This window comes from Callospermophilus lateralis, chromosome 11, assembly GCF_048772815.1.
Source record: "Callospermophilus lateralis isolate mCalLat2 chromosome 11, mCalLat2.hap1, whole genome shotgun sequence".
NCBI classification, from domain to species: domain Eukaryota; kingdom Metazoa; phylum Chordata; class Mammalia; order Rodentia; family Sciuridae; genus Callospermophilus; species Callospermophilus lateralis.
In genome coordinates this window covers 10,755,463-10,774,046 of record NC_135315.1, presented here as the reverse complement: position 1 = coordinate 10,774,046, position 18,584 = coordinate 10,755,463, and the positions used below count along the sequence as shown (strand labels likewise).

At 35.5% G+C, this 18,584-nt stretch overlaps 1 protein-coding gene across 5 annotated transcripts in view; it reads right to left on the bottom strand.

Moving 5' to 3' along the window:
- Positions 1 to 18,075, bottom strand: part of Abca5 (ATP binding cassette subfamily A member 5) — a 72,716-nt gene extending 54,641 nt beyond the window's left edge. For 3 of the 5 annotated variants that reach the window (XR_013092635.2, XM_076869265.2, XM_076869267.2), the window contains exons 1-8: positions 17,996 to 18,075; positions 12,808 to 12,880; positions 7,951 to 7,984; positions 7,474 to 7,590; positions 6,290 to 6,494; positions 4,008 to 4,169; positions 3,171 to 3,259; positions 891 to 1,120 (exon numbers count right to left, since the gene is read on the bottom strand). Coding sequence is in view for 4 of the 5 variants with exons in the window: in XM_076869265.2 (XP_076725380.1) it covers positions 891 to 1,120; positions 3,171 to 3,259; positions 4,008 to 4,169; positions 6,290 to 6,494; positions 7,474 to 7,575 (788 nt within the window). In the remaining variant the exon portion in view is untranslated. Of the gene's footprint in view, positions 1 to 890; positions 1,121 to 3,170; positions 3,260 to 4,007; positions 4,170 to 6,289; positions 6,495 to 7,473; positions 7,591 to 7,950; positions 7,985 to 12,807; positions 12,881 to 17,995 lie in introns of those variants that run through there. The other 2 variants (XM_076869266.2, XM_076869268.1) reach the window with 2 other exon arrangements.
- Positions 18,076 to 18,584: the final 509 nt, after the last annotated feature.

Here is an 18,584-nt window from a genome sequence, read left to right as displayed (position 1 = left end):
TACCTGAGAGACTGATTTGCCTGAATTCATCCAACTGTTTCCCACAAAATACTTTAATAACCCAACACATCTTAAAAATTAATCGTTTCTAAAGTAACAAGATAGCAAAGAAAATGTCATACACAATAATTCCATTATAAAAAGTGTTGTCATTATTTCTTAGATTAGGCCTCGTGGAATAAAATTTTGTAAAATAGATGATAGCAACTTACACAGTATTAACCTTTCCCCAAAATGAGCTTAAAACAAATTTTATTACATAAGTGGGAAGAGTAAGGAAAACATACCTAGATATATTTATAAATATGCATGTGTCTATAAAACTACCATTACATAAAAATACTGATAAATTAAAGTTCATTTGTAGAAACTTCTTTTTCATTTGTTTCTTTATAAATTATATGTATATTGCCCATCTTAATTCACTCAAATAACTAAAATTTTTCCCAAGGGAATTAAAGTCCATCTATTACATATGAATCCTTTAATCATTTAAATTTTAAATCATTTAAACATGTATATCCTATGATACTAAGAGAGGCCCATGACAGGCAATTAATTTCTAACTTTCCAAGATCACATATCTTCTGTGCAATGAAATACAGAGTGAAAAACATGGAACATTCCTCATGAACTAAAATGAAATGTAAAATAAAATTAAAATGTGTTGTTAACATAAGCTTTCCACAATTCCTCTTCCCCTATGTGAAAATAAACAAATTAGTTGCTGAAGCTTATTGACTATTCTGAAATTCTAGGACAAATGCAATCATTTTAAGAAAACAAGATCAGTATCTCATCAAATCGAGTAAATAAAATAATTCTGAAGATCTGTATGATACTTAATACAACTGTTAAGTATACTAAATAATAAACTTTTAATAACATACCAAAAGGCAGTGTCATGAAGTCCCATTATCTTTAAAAATTCCTTTAACTTTTTTTCTTTTTCGGCTACAATATGAATTGCCAAAAAGTATCCAAAAGGTGAAAATGCTATAACTAGATATATTAAAATTATTCCTCGAGAAAAGGTAACTATTTCTACAATAGCAGTTTCTCCCATGATTACAGCTTTAGTTGACTCCAGCTCCTTCCAAAGAGAAACATTGGTCTTCAACTACAATTAGAAAATGTAAATGCATTAATTTAGTTCTGACAGTTGTTTATAATAAATAATGTAACAATTGTAAGTCCAAATTCAGTCAATAACCTCATACAAATAAAATCCTCAAAAAGCTATACAGACTTGAATAAAACAACTGACCACAATATCAAGATACAAAGTAGAATACTATTTTCAATTCATTCTGGAAGTATATGATAAATTTTAAAGTTTGAAATTGGTACATTTTAATTAAGTAATTTATCAAAGAAAATAAAATTATGCAATTATTATCTTAAGCAATCATATGCATCTTAACAAAAATAAAAAACTTCAAAACTGAGGATCTTTAGAAAAAGTATTAGTACCATCACTCCTCATACTAATGTTTAAAAGGATTCTTTTTCACAGAATGCCTTTCCATCGCTTTAAACTATATGTATGAAGTACATATGGATGGGATAATAAAAACTACTTATGACACATGATACTTCTAACACTTAAGCAAATGCTACACTGAGATTTGTCCTGCCAATTCATCTCAGGTGGTCTAGATTGTAGATGGCTAAAGTCTTTGGCCAGGACACAAGTAAGTGGTACAACACCATTAATGTGAAATACCCCATAGTTCACTACCTTTACTGTAAACATCTATATTGAATTGGTATAATATTCCCTAATGCATTTATACCATGTTACAAGAGTTTATAAAGCAATTTTACTTACATCATCTCATTTGGTTCTTACAACCCAGTCAAGTATTGTGTTAACATTTTACTACACAGCAGTCTAACAACAGAATTACTGTATAACTTTTGATTCCAATTCTATCACTATTCATGCATACTCTGAACAGACACTGTAGTAAAGATTGCTGACACGCATTTTTGAAGTTATAATACTTTATAGTATAGATTTCAAATAGAAAAAGCAAATAGAAAAACAAAACAGACCCATAATGAATATAGAGGAATGAGATATTAATTCTAACAATGAATTATTTGGGGCTTGTTTTAACTACTAGGCATTGAACTTAGGGCTTTAGACAGGCTAGGCAAATACTCAACCACTGAGTTACATTCCCAGCCCTAACAATTCGATTTCTAACTAAAAGAATTGCATCATACTGCTATCTAACACAGACACAAAATTTAAGATTTTTTTTTAAATAAATTTCATGTCCAGTTCTTCTGCTAAAATGTAAAATGCTAAATCAGGTCCAAGCCTGTCTTTAGAATAATTCAAACATTTATACACAATCCTAGCAGCAGCAAAATATAGTATTAATGCTCATATTTAGGAGTCAAAAAGCCATAGGTTGGCCCCGTGCAGTGGCACATGCCTACAATCTCAGCTACTTGGGGGACTAAGGTAAAAGGATTGCATATTCAAAATCAGCTTCATCAACTTAGGCCCTCAGCAACTTAGGAAGACCCTGTCACAAAATAAAAAATAAAATACAAAGGTCTAGGGAACGAAACTCAGTAGTCAAGTGTTCCTGGGATCAATACCTTTTACCAAAAATAATCCCATAATTTGAATTTCTACTTTGCTGCTGAGTTTTGACAAGTTACTTAATATCCCTATATTTCAGTTTCACATTAAAATCAAGATAACAGCACCAATCTCACAGATTTGTTAAATGCTAAATGGGATAATATTAGAACATAATTCAAAAGCAGTGTTAAATATGACAAATGTTGTTAAATAAAAAATAAAATCTGCAATTATGACTAAAATAATAAAGATAGTCACTTTCTTTAAACTAAGTTATTTGTATTCCAGCGAGAGTCTAAAAGCATTTCATAAATATTATCTATGGTCAATAATGATATAACATGAATATATAGTATACTGAATCCTATGTTTAAAAATATCACATTAAAGTAGCTTCAAAAAGTATTAAATCAGAAAATATTACTTCCACTATATCTTTTTTCTTAAAGAAGTTATTTGCAAGTTATATATTATATATATTTGGCAGTAATATGACCAAATTCAATTGTAAAGATTTATGAAGGTATTAATAAAATATGATTTAGTTTTCTGCTATTATCATATTCACCTGTATAATAGCGGCATCTATGGATGCCTGTAAAACAGTGAACCCAGAGGACCAATACTGAGCAGCCTCACACGATTTTGAACAGCCAGCTATAAGGAGAAAAATGTAAGACGTAAGATTGTGTTCAACATATGTAAGTGCCTTCTTCTAAAGGTGACATATGGAGAGTTAACAAAGAAACATAATCAATCTCTACAGAACTAAAAACAATATGCTACTACTGCCCTTCAAAAGCAAATAATCTAGGACTGTTTGAAATGTTGAAATAAAACAGTTACATGTGTTAGGATACTGAATGGTAAGTGAATAAAAATGTAAGGAGAGACATTAAATGTAAACATAAAAAAAGTAAATATAGTTAAAATAGGTCAACTTTTTTATTTTAAGATAGTCATTCATAATGACTTTGTTTCAGCGCACCTCCAGATAACAGTGAAGCCCAGATTAAGACAATAGAAACAAGAATTTTCTATAAAGTCACAAATTCAGTACTTAGCACACTGACTTTATTAATGGGAAATCTTAAGGATTTGTACCATAACATGAGTAAAAACAATGACATAGGGAAACAAATACAGATTTACAAAGACTTATAAGTTAAGATATAATTTTGTTTTATGCTACTATAATTGATAAATGTATATATATACACACATATATATGTGTGTATACACACACACACACACACACTTTATGCTACACTTGAGTGTTCCTATATGAACAAATAAGCACAGCAGAAAATACCAATGTTGGAGCCCATCAAATTGTGCATATATATACTGCAAGCACCAAGGCCATACATTTCTTGTATTTCAATGATTATTTAGGGCTATTTACCTCTTGAATCCATATAAATAGAAGATACTGGAATCACATCAGGAAAAAAGCGAAGTTCGTAGGACATGAAGTCTTTGAAAACCACACCTACAAAGTTGCTGGGCTTAGAAAGACTGGATGCTAGCATTTCTTTTTCGTTTGCATATTCTTCTGTAATTATGACTACAAATATTAACAATACAGTTAATTCATGAATTAAAATGGTTTACTATGTTATAGTATATCAATTTTATAATTATATTTGATGAATGGAATATTTTATAAGCACATTTGATTTATTCTCTAACCTCTTAGAAAATGAAGATAATACTAATATATCAAAGAGTAAAAGAATAATTGAATTTTATTGGCATTAAGTTGTCATATTATTACATAAACTATCAGTATACTGTGAAAGTTATGAGTACAATAAAGCATAGTAAAAAACAATATGTAGAAAATTTTATCAAGAGATTATTTCTCTAGGAATTGTACTAAACTGTAATACTGAAGAGTTTTGTTGTCATTTCCACTTTTTAAAGTCCACAGACCAGGAGGAGACTTACTCAGACTTTGAAATTTAAAACTTCCAAAAGCAGTAAAATTGTAAAAATGCAGGTCATTTATCTACCTGAAAGTAAAACCAATACATAATTCCTTGATAAATGAAAGGATATTTTTAACTTAAATAATTCTTCTCATGAAGACAGTACTCTAATCCTTCTCAGAAGTTAGGTATGTATTTTAGTAACTATGATACAACTGTTCTTTGAATAAAAATTGCCACTTAAACCCAGTATTTCTTATTCCTTTCTTAGAAGAAATAAATTTTAAATATCTTCTTGCAGTTTTGTTTACACGTAACTTCAATTCAGAAGTTCCAAAATATGTAGTAAAATGGAAAGAACACAGAATCAGTACATAAATTCATCATTCACTAGCTGTGTGAACACATATAAGTGTTTAAATAACTCTCCAAACTTTACTGTTCTCATCCACCATACCCAGTTAATCACACAGGGTTGCTGTGAAGACCAAGTGAAGTAACAAACATGAAGGTGCTTTGTAAATTATTAAGTATTACTTAAATGTTAATTAACATGATTTTCTAGACTTGTAAATAGATATGAAACTCCAGAATTGACTTGAATGAAGAGGAAGTTAGTTCAATATCCTATGAGTTGTGTTACCACACATGTGTATATAACTCATTTTCAGATAGTTCTGTTGTTAAAAGATAGAACTTTATATATATGTATGTATGTATTTGTGAATAATGGTATCCCAGTGAATACATAATATACCAACAAGATATGTTTGATAAAAATATTCAATAACAATAATCTGCAAAAAAAAATGAAGTTATTTGGCTCCTTACTAACTCATGTCATCTACTCAGTGACATACTCAATATGTGATAATATATACTAGAAGTTGAATACAACTATCTTATATGAAATTTTAAAAACGCTAGACTGTTATTTTCTATAGTTCAGCATTTAATTGTTTAATCATTACAGTGTAAAACATTTAGTATAAACATTTCCCTCACTTTCTCCAGTTCTTGCTCTAGGTTCCCTCAAAGCTACTTAAAAACTCACTAGAACCTAGCACAGTGGCCCATGCCTTTAATCACAGTGACTTAGGAACCTGAGGCAAGAGGATCTCATGTTTAGAATCCAGCCTCAGCAACTCAGCAATGCCCTAAGCAACTTAGTGAGACTCTGTCTCAAAATAAAAAATAAAAAGGGTGGGGATGTGGCTTGGTGTTAAGTGCCCCAGGTTTCAATCCCAGAAAAAAAAACACCCCCCAAACAAAACAACAAAAAGCTCACTACAATGTCACTGCTTACACTATTTCCTAGTCCACTTCTTTGTGAGATATAAAACAGATCTAAGTACTTAGCCACAGTCATAGTTTTCAAAATGAAGTGCTTATTCAGTTTATACCACATACCTCCATAAACAGGCATGGCAATCTGAAAATATTACTGCTTTATATATTTCGAGCTTCTCAATTATGAGTCAGAATCAAAGTAAAATATTACTTCTAATCTTTTATGTTATACAAATATTCTTAAATTATTTTACAAATCTCTAAGAATTCAATTTAAAATATGAAAATACATAAAATACATATCACCAATAATGTTTCACAAGAAACATAAGGCAGTAGAACTATTTTTGTAACAATATACTTGTTGGTGAATACATCTCTAAGAGTTTAAAGAATGCTAGTAAAGCAAGCCAATAAATATTGAATCCACTTTATGTCATAGAATACATATATAAGATCACAATACCATCAGGAAGGTGGTCAGTAGACACTCTCTGCATGATGTTGCTTGTAATATTAGTCACTGGAGTATATCCAAGAATTAGATTAGAAAGGATAGATTTATCCATAGGATTAAGTTCTATATCAGGCACTTCTTCATATCTCTTATTTGGATGCATCATGCTTATTAATATTAACCAAAACAAAAAAAATAATGGAAAAAGTATTTCCTATAATAAAAGAAACAAAGCATTATAAAATATAACACTGGCAAGTAAAAAACTTCAAGATTTGTATGCACATAATATAAACAAGAAAAAACATGAAGAATTTGGTAATCCCTTCTTCTGTACAAAAAGTAAAAGCAGTTCTATACCAAAAGAATTACTGTATTGAGCATCTCAACAAATCCAGTAGACATAGTAGGTGATTTTTCCTTTACATTCAGTTTTGCTGAAATATTTCAAAACTCAAGTCACATAATAAATTAAGTGATATAAATGCAATATTTAACTATCTTAGGTCACTGATATAAAATATAATAAATTATTTACTCATAATTTTAAGTACTTACCAAACATCCCTAAAAGAATCACCACAAAAATGTCTTTGATTTTGAATTATAAATCATACTTTAAATAAAGCCTAAATTTATACTACTAAAATTATACTCAAATTTTATGGTCAGCTTTAACAGGCATAAACTATTATTTCACCTTTCTGTTTAATTGTTCTTCTAGTTTCAGAAGAAGACATTTCCACCCTTTCAAATTATTACTTAATGGTTAGCTAGAGTTCTTTCTTTCTTTTAGCAAAAGTAATGCATGCTGCAGTACAAAGTTGTGACATAATTTTAGTATTTTGGGGCAATTCAATCTAGAGTGTATAAAATGGAAGGGTGTGGAGAATAATATTGTGGAATAATGTTCTGCAAAGTTAACTGTAAAAAAGTAGTTTGTGAATGTTGAGAAATGCACTTAAGTTCAAAATTAAGGACTGATGTTAGAAATTAAATTTAATAATAATGTTTCATATTTAGGAGCACTAGGTAATTCAGTTTTTCTTTTATGACTTTTACTTTGCAAGCAAATACAGACAGCAAAAAGAAATTATAATAAAAATGTATCCAGCAAAATTATCTCTTAAAAATGGCAAATATCAAAACGAAATAAACTACAACAAGGCATAAAAAAGAGTATTTTAACTTACCTGAACACTACTTTTTTTAGTCCTGCATTTAATTAGATAATTCTTCAATAGAAGTGTTCTGGTCTGTCTCCAAACTCCCACCTCCCTAATTGCAGTGGCCATGTTTTCTGGTCAAGCCTATTAACAGAGAAAACAAATAAGCAAGCAAATCTTGGAACCACACAGTAAAGCATAAGTCTTTTTTTATTTTTATTTTTATTTTTTTTATATTGCTGGGGATTGAACCCAGGGCCTTGTGCATGTGAGGCAAGCACTCTACCAACTGAGCTATATCCTCAGCACACAAGTCATTTTTAATGGCAAAAACAGGTGATTTCAGTCCCAAGTAAAATGAAGTTAAGCATATTTTAAGCTGTCCCTCCTACCTGGAAAGAATACATGAAGCAGCAATTTGAGGATGGTCAAAAGTAAACAGTAAGTAGCACCGGGAATAACCAGAAATTGAAATACCACCAAACAAACCAGCAGGGAGCTTACCACTTTTTCTCCTTGTAATCCTCCAAAATGAACACTGAAGTGAGCACCATGCCACAGAGCAAGTTCCAGAAGGAGAAATGGGAAAATTTAGTCTTAATGATAAAAGAAAAAGCAGAAATACCAAGTTTTTTATTGTTCTTTTCTGCCTTTGCCTATGTCCCATCCCCAAGTAATACCATGGTAGCAGTGCCAGAATGCACTAATGAAAGCTAATGAGCCAAAACTCTGAGGCAGTGGAACCTTCGTCTCCATGTGCAGCTATGGCTCCCAGAGAGCTGGGGCAATTTCCATTCTCTTCTTCTCTACCTCTTGTCACTAAGCCCTAGATGTTGTTATAGTTGCAGAAGTGTGTGGCACAATAAGACTTTCTGTGTGGAGAATGCAAAAAGAAGCTATGAGAAAAAAAAGTAGCAGAGAGGTCAAATAAAAGAAAAGCTGAAGAAAGCACCCAAAAAAGTTGTTTTTTACCTCCTACATTAACTACCAAGCTGGGCATACATGGTTCTCATCCTATGTGCATTAACAAAGACTAACTGAACTGACAAAGACCGGTCACTGGGAGGCACACACAGGAAGATCCAAACCACACTGTAAACGTTTTATAAACTAAACTGAAATAACCATCACAGTTCAAAGACTGTGAGTGGAGACTTACTACCTGAACCTAACTGGGTTGACAGCTACTAAAATAAAAGATCAACATTCCCCATAGTGAGATGGTCAAGGATCTCCACCCCTTGGGAGATGAAGGAAAAAAAAAAAAAAGGGGGGGACTCCTTAAAATTAAGGAAATCAAATCTCTCAGGGCCAACCTAGTCTCAGTCTTACAGGGTTAACAGACACATCAGAAAACTAGGAATTAAAAATATAGGCCATCTTCAAGGCCATTGAATTAAGATAAAACCGGGAGTCTGGGGTTGGGAAGTCAGGAGGTCAGCTCAGTCTACTGAGACTATGTGGTCAGCAGAAATACCAAGAAGCCAGAGCTGACAAGGTCACTAAAATCAAAAGCACTGGAACAAGACAATGGTCTATCTGCCCTGTTCTGAAAATAATATTATGGACTTTCCCAGGTGCACCTCCAGGTGGTAAGAGGCAAATGCAAGCATAAAATAAAGTAACCAGTTACTTTTGCTTTATTAGCATAGTAAAAAGTGCACCCCAGACTGGGGTTGTGGCTCAGTGGTAAGCACTTGCCTAGTGCATGTGAGGCACCTGGGTTCAATTCTCAGCATCACATAAATAAACAAACAAACAAACAAAAATCACACCCAAGGTAAAGACTTCAGATGGTAGATACGTGTCACATGAAGAAGCATGATGAAGAAGAGCACAAGTGCAATCACCTCTATATGTGATGACACAGAGACCAGGACCCTGTCTACTACATAGATGCCATAAAAGCTGTATACATTTGTTCACTGAATTAGCCTGGGATTTATCCTGTGTCATCTCCTTTGTGCTGAGCATAAGAATAGAATCTCAAAAGAAGAAATACAAATAGCCAAAAAATACATGAAAAAATGTTCAACATCTCTAGCAATCAGGGAGATGCAAATCAAATCTACAGTGAGATTTCATCTTACCATAGTCAGAATGGTAATCATCAAGAATAAAAATAATGGCAATTACAGGTGAAAATGTGGGTAAAAGGGTCATATATTGTTGGTTGGACTAAAAATTGGTACAATCACTTTGGAAAGCAGTATAGAGATTGCTCAAAAGACTAGAAATAGAACTACCATATGACCCAGCTAGCCCACTTTTTGGTATTTATCCTAAAGAACTAAAATCAGCATACCAACCAGCAGTACAATCCACAAAAGCCAAGTTATGGAACCAGCCTAGGTAACTGTCATTAGACAAATAGATAAAGAAATTATTTTATACACACACACACACACACACACACACACACAGTGAATTATACTCAGTCAAAAAGAAGAATGAAATTGTCATTTTCTTATAAACAGATGGAACTGAAGAAAGCCAGGATCAAAAAGTCAAGGGTCAAAGTTTTCTCTCATATATGGAAGCTAGGAAAAAAAGGGGGAGACCCAAAACTAGAAGGGAGGTCAAGAGGTAGAAAGATAGGAAGGGAGGAAAAGGGGAAGAAATGGGGAATCATGTTGACCAAATTATATTATATATATGTATAAATGTATCACAATGTGGGGGAATTTTATATATAACTAAATGCACCAATTTAAAAAATGAATAAACAGACAACCAATAGAGCAAAGGAAAGGGACCAAGGGAAAGGAGGAGAGGAGGCAATGAGGACGTACAAGACTGAAATAGAGCACAGTATGAATTCAGATTGAACCCCACTTTTATGTATAATTCACTAATAAAACTCTAATACACTAATAAAAACAGAAAAAAATGAATAAAGAGCCTTGTTCCTATCCTAGGTGCGCCTTTTTCTGATTTTTCTGATGGACAACATAAGAACACACCCTGCCAAATGCAACAGGATTAAACAAAGCCCACAGTTCAAACAAATCAAAATTTCTTGGCAAATGATGTATGTATATATGAACAACTATAAGAAAAATAACAGATGCCAATGTCAAAATGATGCAGATTTGGAAATTATCTAGTAAAAACTTTACGTAACTAACAAGTGCTTTGGTAAGAAATGGTAAACACTCTTGAAAAAAACTGAAGAGAAAATCTCAAGAAAGAAATGGAAGCAAACCAAAAGCAAAACCAAATGGAAATTTTAGAACAGAAAAACACAGTAAAAAATAAATAATACTCATGAAGTGGGTTCAAAAACAGAATGGAGGTTAAAAAAAATTAGTGAACTTAAAAACTGATCAATAAAAAACTCCCATTTTGAAGTTGGATGCCATGACACACATCGCAGCTACCCAGGAGGGTGAGGAAGGACAAGCTGAAGGCCAGCCTGGGTAACCCTGTCTCAAAATAAAATTAAATTAAATTAAAAGAAGAGCTGGAGATATAGTTAAGTGGTATACCACTTGCCTAGCAAGCAAGTTCAATTCCCAGTTCTAGAAAGAGAGAAAGAAAGACAGAGATAGAAGGAAGGAAGGGTATAGGGAGACAGGAAAAGCAAAGGAGGGGAGGGGTCTGAGAGAAGGGAAGACCCAATCTGAACATCAAAGAGAAAATAAGATTTTTTTAATATTTATTTTTTAGCTTTTAGGTGGACACAGTATCTTTATTTTACATTTATGTGGTGATGAGGATCAAACCCAGTGTCTTGTGCATGCTAGGCAAGCACTCTACCACTGAGCCAAAACCCCAGCCCCAGAAAATAAGATTTTTAAAAAATTAACATAGTTCTTTGAATAAAGAACTATGAAACAATAACAAGAAAACCTAAATTTCATATAAGCATAGTTACAAGAGAAGAAAATGGTAATGCTAAAAACAGAAATAAAGAATTAATCTGAAAATGTCCCAAATTTGGCAAGAGATATCAAACTGCAGGTTTCAAGGTGCTTGGTGAATCCCAAAAAGGTCAACTGAAGAAAATCCACGCATATACACATTATAATCAAACTGCTAAAAATTAAAGACAATGAAAATTCTTGAGAGCAGTCAGAGAATGATGTAGCCTACCTATAAGAGAATAATGATCTGAATGAGAGTAGATTTCCTATAAGAAATTACAGAAAACTGAAATACTCATACACTCATACAGCTTGGCAGTTCCTTGAAAAGTTGTATGAGCCTCAAGTTCAGTCCTAGGTATATATTCCAAAGAACTCAAAATAGGAATTCAAAGGAATATATGTTCACACATGTTCATAGCAGCATCACACATAGTAGCAAAAAGGTAGAAATGGTCCAAATAGATAAATGGATAAATTGTGACATATAAGCTGGGCATGGTAGCACATGTATATAATCCCAGCAGCTTGGGAGGCTGAGGCAGGAGAATGACAATTTGGAGGCTAACCTCAGCAACTTAGTAAGGCCTTAAGCAACTTAGAGAGACCCTACCTCAAAATGAAAAATAGAAAGGACTAGGGATGTGGTTCAGTGTTAGAGCCCCTGGGTTCAATCCCCAGTACCAAAAATTAAAAATTTGTGACAAATATACATAATTAAATATTATTCAGTCACCAAGGAATGAAGTACTGATATATGCAATCATATAGATGAACCTCCAAAATATTATGTTAAGTCAAAAGGTCAGACAGAAATATCAAATATTATACAATTTCCATTTATGTGAAATTTCTAGAATAGAAAAATCCATAGAATAGAAAAATCCATGGTGGTTGCCAGAAACTAGGGAAGAAGAGAATGGGAAAAAACTGCTTAATTGGTGAGGGGTTTTACTTTGGTGCAGTATAAATAAATTTCACCTCAAAAAATTATTTTTAAAAAACAAAACTTTAGGGGCTGGGGTTGTGGCTCAGCAGTAGAGCGCTCATCTAGTATGTGTAAGGCCCTGGGTTTGATCCTCAGCACCACATAAAAATATATAAAATAAAAGTATTGTGTCCAACTACAACTAAAAAATAAATATTTTTTTTTAAAAACTTTATGATCTAAATCACTATCCTATCCAAAGTCCTATCCATCTTCTAGTGTATGTTTACCCTGTCGGAATGCCTTTGGAACTCTTTCTGCCCATGGAACTCTTTTGGAGATATCTCAATTCTTCAAAGTGGTTTCATCATAGGTTGACTCAAAAGAGAAGTAGCCAGAATCTTAACTACAATCTCCATGGTCCCTATTCTAATTTGCCCACTCTAGTAACCCAGCATCTCTGCATACCAAGAGGTGTTGAAAGGGCACCTTGGGGGAAATATAAAAAAAGTCCTGTAAAACCTTCTTCCACAGCAATTAGTACTGCCTTGTTTTATATTAACCTACCTAATGGATGCCGATGATATGATTCCTCTCCAAAACAAGGACAATCTGTTCCAATCTTGTTGGCTGTCTCTACCTAGACAAAAAAGCAAGCAACTTTTTAGAGAGAGTTTTTCTTCTCTAAAAAAGTAAATATATGCAATTAAAGTTGGCTTATTTATATGCCCAGAAGACTAGAAAGATATTTTTAAAGTGAACAATGGAATTATAGAAAACTTTTGCTTTATTTATGCTTTTTTCTATTTTTTTCAATATGTACCCTGTAATAAAAATGTGATTGAAGAATTCAACATATTATAAAATACTAAATAAGGAAATTAAAAACAACAAAACAAAGGCAGTTAAGAGTGGACTGATAACCATCTCTAGGCCAAAAAAAGAGAGAAAGAAAAGAAGGAAGAAAAACCACAAACATGATTTGCTACAATACAAACACAAAAACACTAACCAATGCAGCATGAACATTCTAGAGTTGACTGCCAAAACATATTGATTTAGTAGATACTACTGAATTATTAATTCAAATTGAATGCTAAATGCTTAAATTTTCATGTTTAGGTAATAGATCCCTCATAGAATAGCTGATGGAGTCATAATATTTTTACTTCCTTGAGAACTGTTCTCTGAACTTGAGGTTGAGTTGCCAATGGCCTTGTCTGAAGCTCATGAATCTGAAGCAGGTTCACAAGAGCCTTTTAAAACAGAACTAAATTTGACTCCCCACACACCGGACCCACTCACTACTACCTCCTCTACTTCTACCACTACTGTTGATCTACAATGGTCAGAGTTTCCCCAGCAGTATGGAAAATGAAGAGAACACTGAGGTAAACATACATTGTGTCATTAAAACTTTTTCCTGATGGGCAACACTATGCTCAAAACTTAATTTTTATTCCTTGAGATATATGAAATGTCCCATTTTCTCCCCAGTACATTTGCATTTTCACTAAGCCTCTACAATCAAATTATACTTCTTGCAACCAAAAGCATTTTAACCAATATAAAAGGCACCAAAATCAATAAACACAGAAACTAATGGTAATGTCTGAAGTGGTACAGTATAGAGGTTAAGAATGTGACTTCTGGCCAGGCCAAGTGGTGATCCAGGAGGCTAAGGCAGGAAGATTGCAAATATGAGGCCAGCCTCAGCAATTTAGTGAGACCCTTTCTCAAAATGAGAAAATCTGAAAAATGGGCTGAGGGTGTAGCTGAGAGATAGAGCACCCTGGATTCCATTCCAATACTGAAAAGAAAAAGAAAGAAAAGAGAGAGAGAGAGAGAGAGAGAGAGAGAGAGACAGACAGAGAGAGGAGAAAAAGAAAAAGAGAATAACTTCTAGAGCCAAAATGACTAAATATGAATCCTGCCTTTGCCACTTCTAGCTGTGAGACCCTGGACAAGTTATTTAACTTTTTTGTGCCTCAGTTTTGTCATCTGTAAAGTAGAGTAATAACAATGCCCACTTCTCTGGGTTGTTAAAATGACTAAAAGAACTAACACATATAAAACCCAAAATGGTACCTGGAAGATGGCAAGTAATTATACATATTGATCACTACTATACCTAAAAACAGAATAACTAATATCTACAAAGGAATAATAGAGAGTATCATATTCATGAAAAAAACAGCAATGCAATTAAGGAAAAATTAAAGAATGGAAAATGAAATAACAAAAGAAAGCTCAAAATTCATAGTCTTGATTTTTAAAAATCTATAAAATAGTCCCATCATTAGTTCTGGCCCATTCAAAGCAATGCTTTTTCTTAAAAATCTTCCCTCTTAAAAAAAAAAAAATCAGTCACTTGTCTAATGTTACCATATCTCTATAAAATATTTCTAATTAATAAAACAAATCACAACACAGCACTGAGAAGGCACTAAAAAATTGTAGAATAAACAATCTCATTGTTACATGGCAGGTAAGATAGCCTTTAAATTTTAATTCATTTTTACATGTACAGACCCAATTTAAAAACTGTGAGGAATGAATTAAGATTACAGCCTATAAAATAAAGAAACTGAGTCATCCTGATGTTCAGATTCATCCTGGTAAGAGATGTGATCAATCACCTTCTTAGCATCCTTGATAGATTTTCAGAAAGGCTCTTAGCTCAAAATATGTTCTCTACCTTCAAAAGATGACTGTTTGAGGTCACTTCTGGTCCACCCAAGCAGAGCTAATTACCATTCCTTTGTTCTACCTCTACACAGAATACATATAATTGCAGTTACTATACTGTATCTCCTGTATTCACTTACATGTCTTAATCTTGAACTTATCCATGAGCTCCCTAATGAAAAAGACTGTCTTGTTTGTATTTGCTTCTCTACCACCAATAGTAATATTATAGCCAATATTTTCTCACTGCAAATTACTTTATCAAGACTTCCTCAGAGTCCTTACAGCTCAAGGGCCTGCAAATTAAGATGTAGGAGGAGGCAGGGGCTAAACCCAGAGCATAAGCTGGTTTGTACAACCCATGAGTTAACAGTGTTTCTACATTTTTAAATAGTTGGGAAAAATTCAAAGAAATCTGTATTTACCTTGTGATAGGTAAACATTATATGAAATTCAAATTTCAGTTTCTATAAATATAACCTTATTGGAATACAATCATGATCATTAATTTATATACTGTGGTTGCTTCTGTTACAAGAGCAGAGGTAAAGATAGCCTTTAAATTTTAATTCATTTTTACATGTACAGACCCAATTTAAAAACTGTGAGGAATGAATTAAGATTACAGCCTATAAAATAAAGAAACTGAGTCATCCTGATGTTCAGATTCATCCTGGTAAGAGATGTGATCAATCACCTTCTCAGCATCCTTGATAGATTTTCAGAAAGTTTTATTCTATCTTTGCAGGATAGATAACATTTAGAAAAAAAAAAAAAAAAAACTGAAGCAGAATTTCCAGGCAGAGAAAATGCCGTGGAAAAGCTAGATTCCCCAAAGGGATTGACTTATGTAAAGAAGAGAGATACCTGCAATATGGCAGAGGCATAAGGCAAAATGAAATGGGGCAAATGGAACTGGTATACGCCCTTGATGACACTGTGAAGACAGACACTGGAAATGGATTGTAATTGGGTATGCAAAATGAGACGCCCTTATTTTGTGCACCCACAGCCAGCACCCTCTATTTCCTTTGTTGCACTTTTACACTTAAGGGTAATTGTTTTAATTTCCTGGAAATCATATTACACTCATCTATTCACAAGCCCAATCTTCAAACCTCCTAAACTTCTATTGGTTGCATCATTCCCAGATTATAACTTTGATTTCTACTACATTGAGAAAACAGAAGCAATCAAAAGAAATTTCCCAAATCTCTCACTATTCTTTCTATCCACTTAACCTACATCTGTGCCTGAAGGAATATTGTATATTTTAACAATGTGCCATCTCAGCCTAAATTGAAGACTGTTTTCATTAGAACTCTGAACCACAAAAGCTTAAATGCAATCTGGTATTAGCTACTTTTGAATTAAGATTTATTTATTGGAAGGAGAGGTTAAGAAGCTATCTGGCACATGACTTTAGAGAAATTCCTACCCAGTTGCATTACTGGCTTCTCAATTTATAAAATAAGTCCTTTAACTTAACAGGCCTGCTACATTACTGGCTTCTCAGTTTACAAAATAAGTCCTTGAACTTAACAGGAGATACATTATAAATGCTTTCTTCTCTAATGTTTGAAAATTTATGAAGGTAGTGTGAAAATAAAACAAAAACTAATTGTTGATAAAATTTATCGTGAATTTTATAAGTGTTCCTTGTTGAAGGAATTAACTTTCAATAGCATTCATATGACAAGTCATTTCATAACTTTTCTTATATATAATAAATTCCTAAAAGCTTGTGCTTAAAACTATCTCACCCACTCATAAAGATTATGATTTAGTAGAATATTATGAAACTCTTTTATATAATCACTCTCTCAAACTCAAGGATGGAGATTATAAATTGTATTTATCTTGGTATTCTTGACACAAAGAATAGTACATGGAATATAAACGACACTCACAAGTTTGTAACTTATTAATTAATAAGTTTGGTCTTATCTTGAATGCAAAATTTCCCTGTATTAAACCCCCTTTGAAGTTTTACTCCTTCAACAGCACAGGCACTTACACAGCAAACATTCAAGGATCAATGCCTCTTTAAGTCTGATTTTAACGCAAATACGCCCAAAGTCCTAGCTGCACTAATAATGTTCTCTCCTATGGAATCTTCCCTAACAATATATAATATCGATCTCTGGACAGACATAAAATACAGTAAATAAAGCACCAGAATTAAGAGTCAGGCATCCCTAAACTGATGGGAGCTGAGGCTCTACCTTTTTTACTAGCTGGGAACTCCCACGTCTGCAAATCTGGCCCTATACACCTCCAACCTCACAGAAGACCCAAGGAGGTGTACCTGAGCCTGGCTGGGAGCTGGCGTCCGACAAATACTCTTCTCCCCTTAGAAATTCCTCAACTACAAGTTCACGCGGATACGTCGGATTTTTGCAGACTTGTTTTTCAAAACGCGAGTTCCAGCCTCGAGCCCAGGGGAAGCCGTGCCCGCGCCGCCGAGCGGCTTGGCAGCCCGACGCCCGCAGCCCGCCCGGCTCTGCGGCCGCCGAGACGTGTCCGCGCCAGGCGCTGCTCTTTGTGTCTCGGGGGTCAGGGTGCTCACCTCACCCGGTGCAGGAGAGAGAACTCAGCATTTTCTCACCCCAATTCCCTTCAACACACTTGACTCCCGCCCCCCAAGGAAAGCGAGTGCTGGCCATCCAGCTCCTGCGAGGAGACTGACTTCTTCATTTTTCCTTCTCCCTAAAGACGGACTGATGATGGAGATGGCCCACATCCCGCCAACTGCGGCGTCGCGGTGATCCCGGGACCCGACCCGGTCCCCAGTGTCCCCGGGAGCGCCCAGGACGCCCACACGCCCGCATCCCCGGGGCTCCGCGGCACCCACTACGCAGGCAAGCAGCGCTCGCTCGGACGTGCGGGGGGTCTGCGGCGTCCCTCCGCTCGCCGCTCCTGCCCGCTCCGGGCCGCTGCACCCACTCCTCAGACCCCGAGTCCAGCCCTCACGCCACTGACCCTCCGCCGCCGCGCCCCCCTGCTCCACCTCCGGCCTCTCTCACCGACAGGCCTACAGCGCCCGGGCCTTCGGCCGGCTCCTCACCTCAGGGCCGCAGCCCCAGCCGCAGAGCCGACAGGCCCCGACACGCTCAGTCTGTGGAGACGGCGCGAGTGACGGAGCTCGTAAATGTGTGTGAGCGCGCCCCCGCCGCTCGGTCCCGCGCGCCCGCGTGGGTCCCTAGTGGTGTCCAAGCCACGCCCCGCCTTCTGCAGAGCGCACCTGAGGGCGGGCTTCGGAGAGGACGAGGCGGGGCCGACGCGCGCGCTCCCGGCGCACGCCGGGCACCTGGGGGCGGAGCCCCGAGGGGCGGGACAAGCGGAGCGCGCCGCCGCTGACAGTGCACGCGCCTGTCCGCAGGTACTGGATCCCCGCGAGCCCTGCCACCTGATTAGCCCTCAGGCTCTCGGCGCCTTGGCGGACCTCTAGCAGCCAGATATTGGCGAAAACTACGCGCTCCCAGTCGGGGCTCGGGTTTGAGTAGCAGCCCTGCGACCTCCTAGCGGGTGACCTTGAACCCCCGCCCTCACATCCTCCTCCCTGGCCACTTCTAGTTTAGCGATCCTTTCTTATCGGTGACCTCTTCTCCCGCGACGGTGCTTTTGAGTCCCTAAGAAGTCCCTACTGCCTCCCG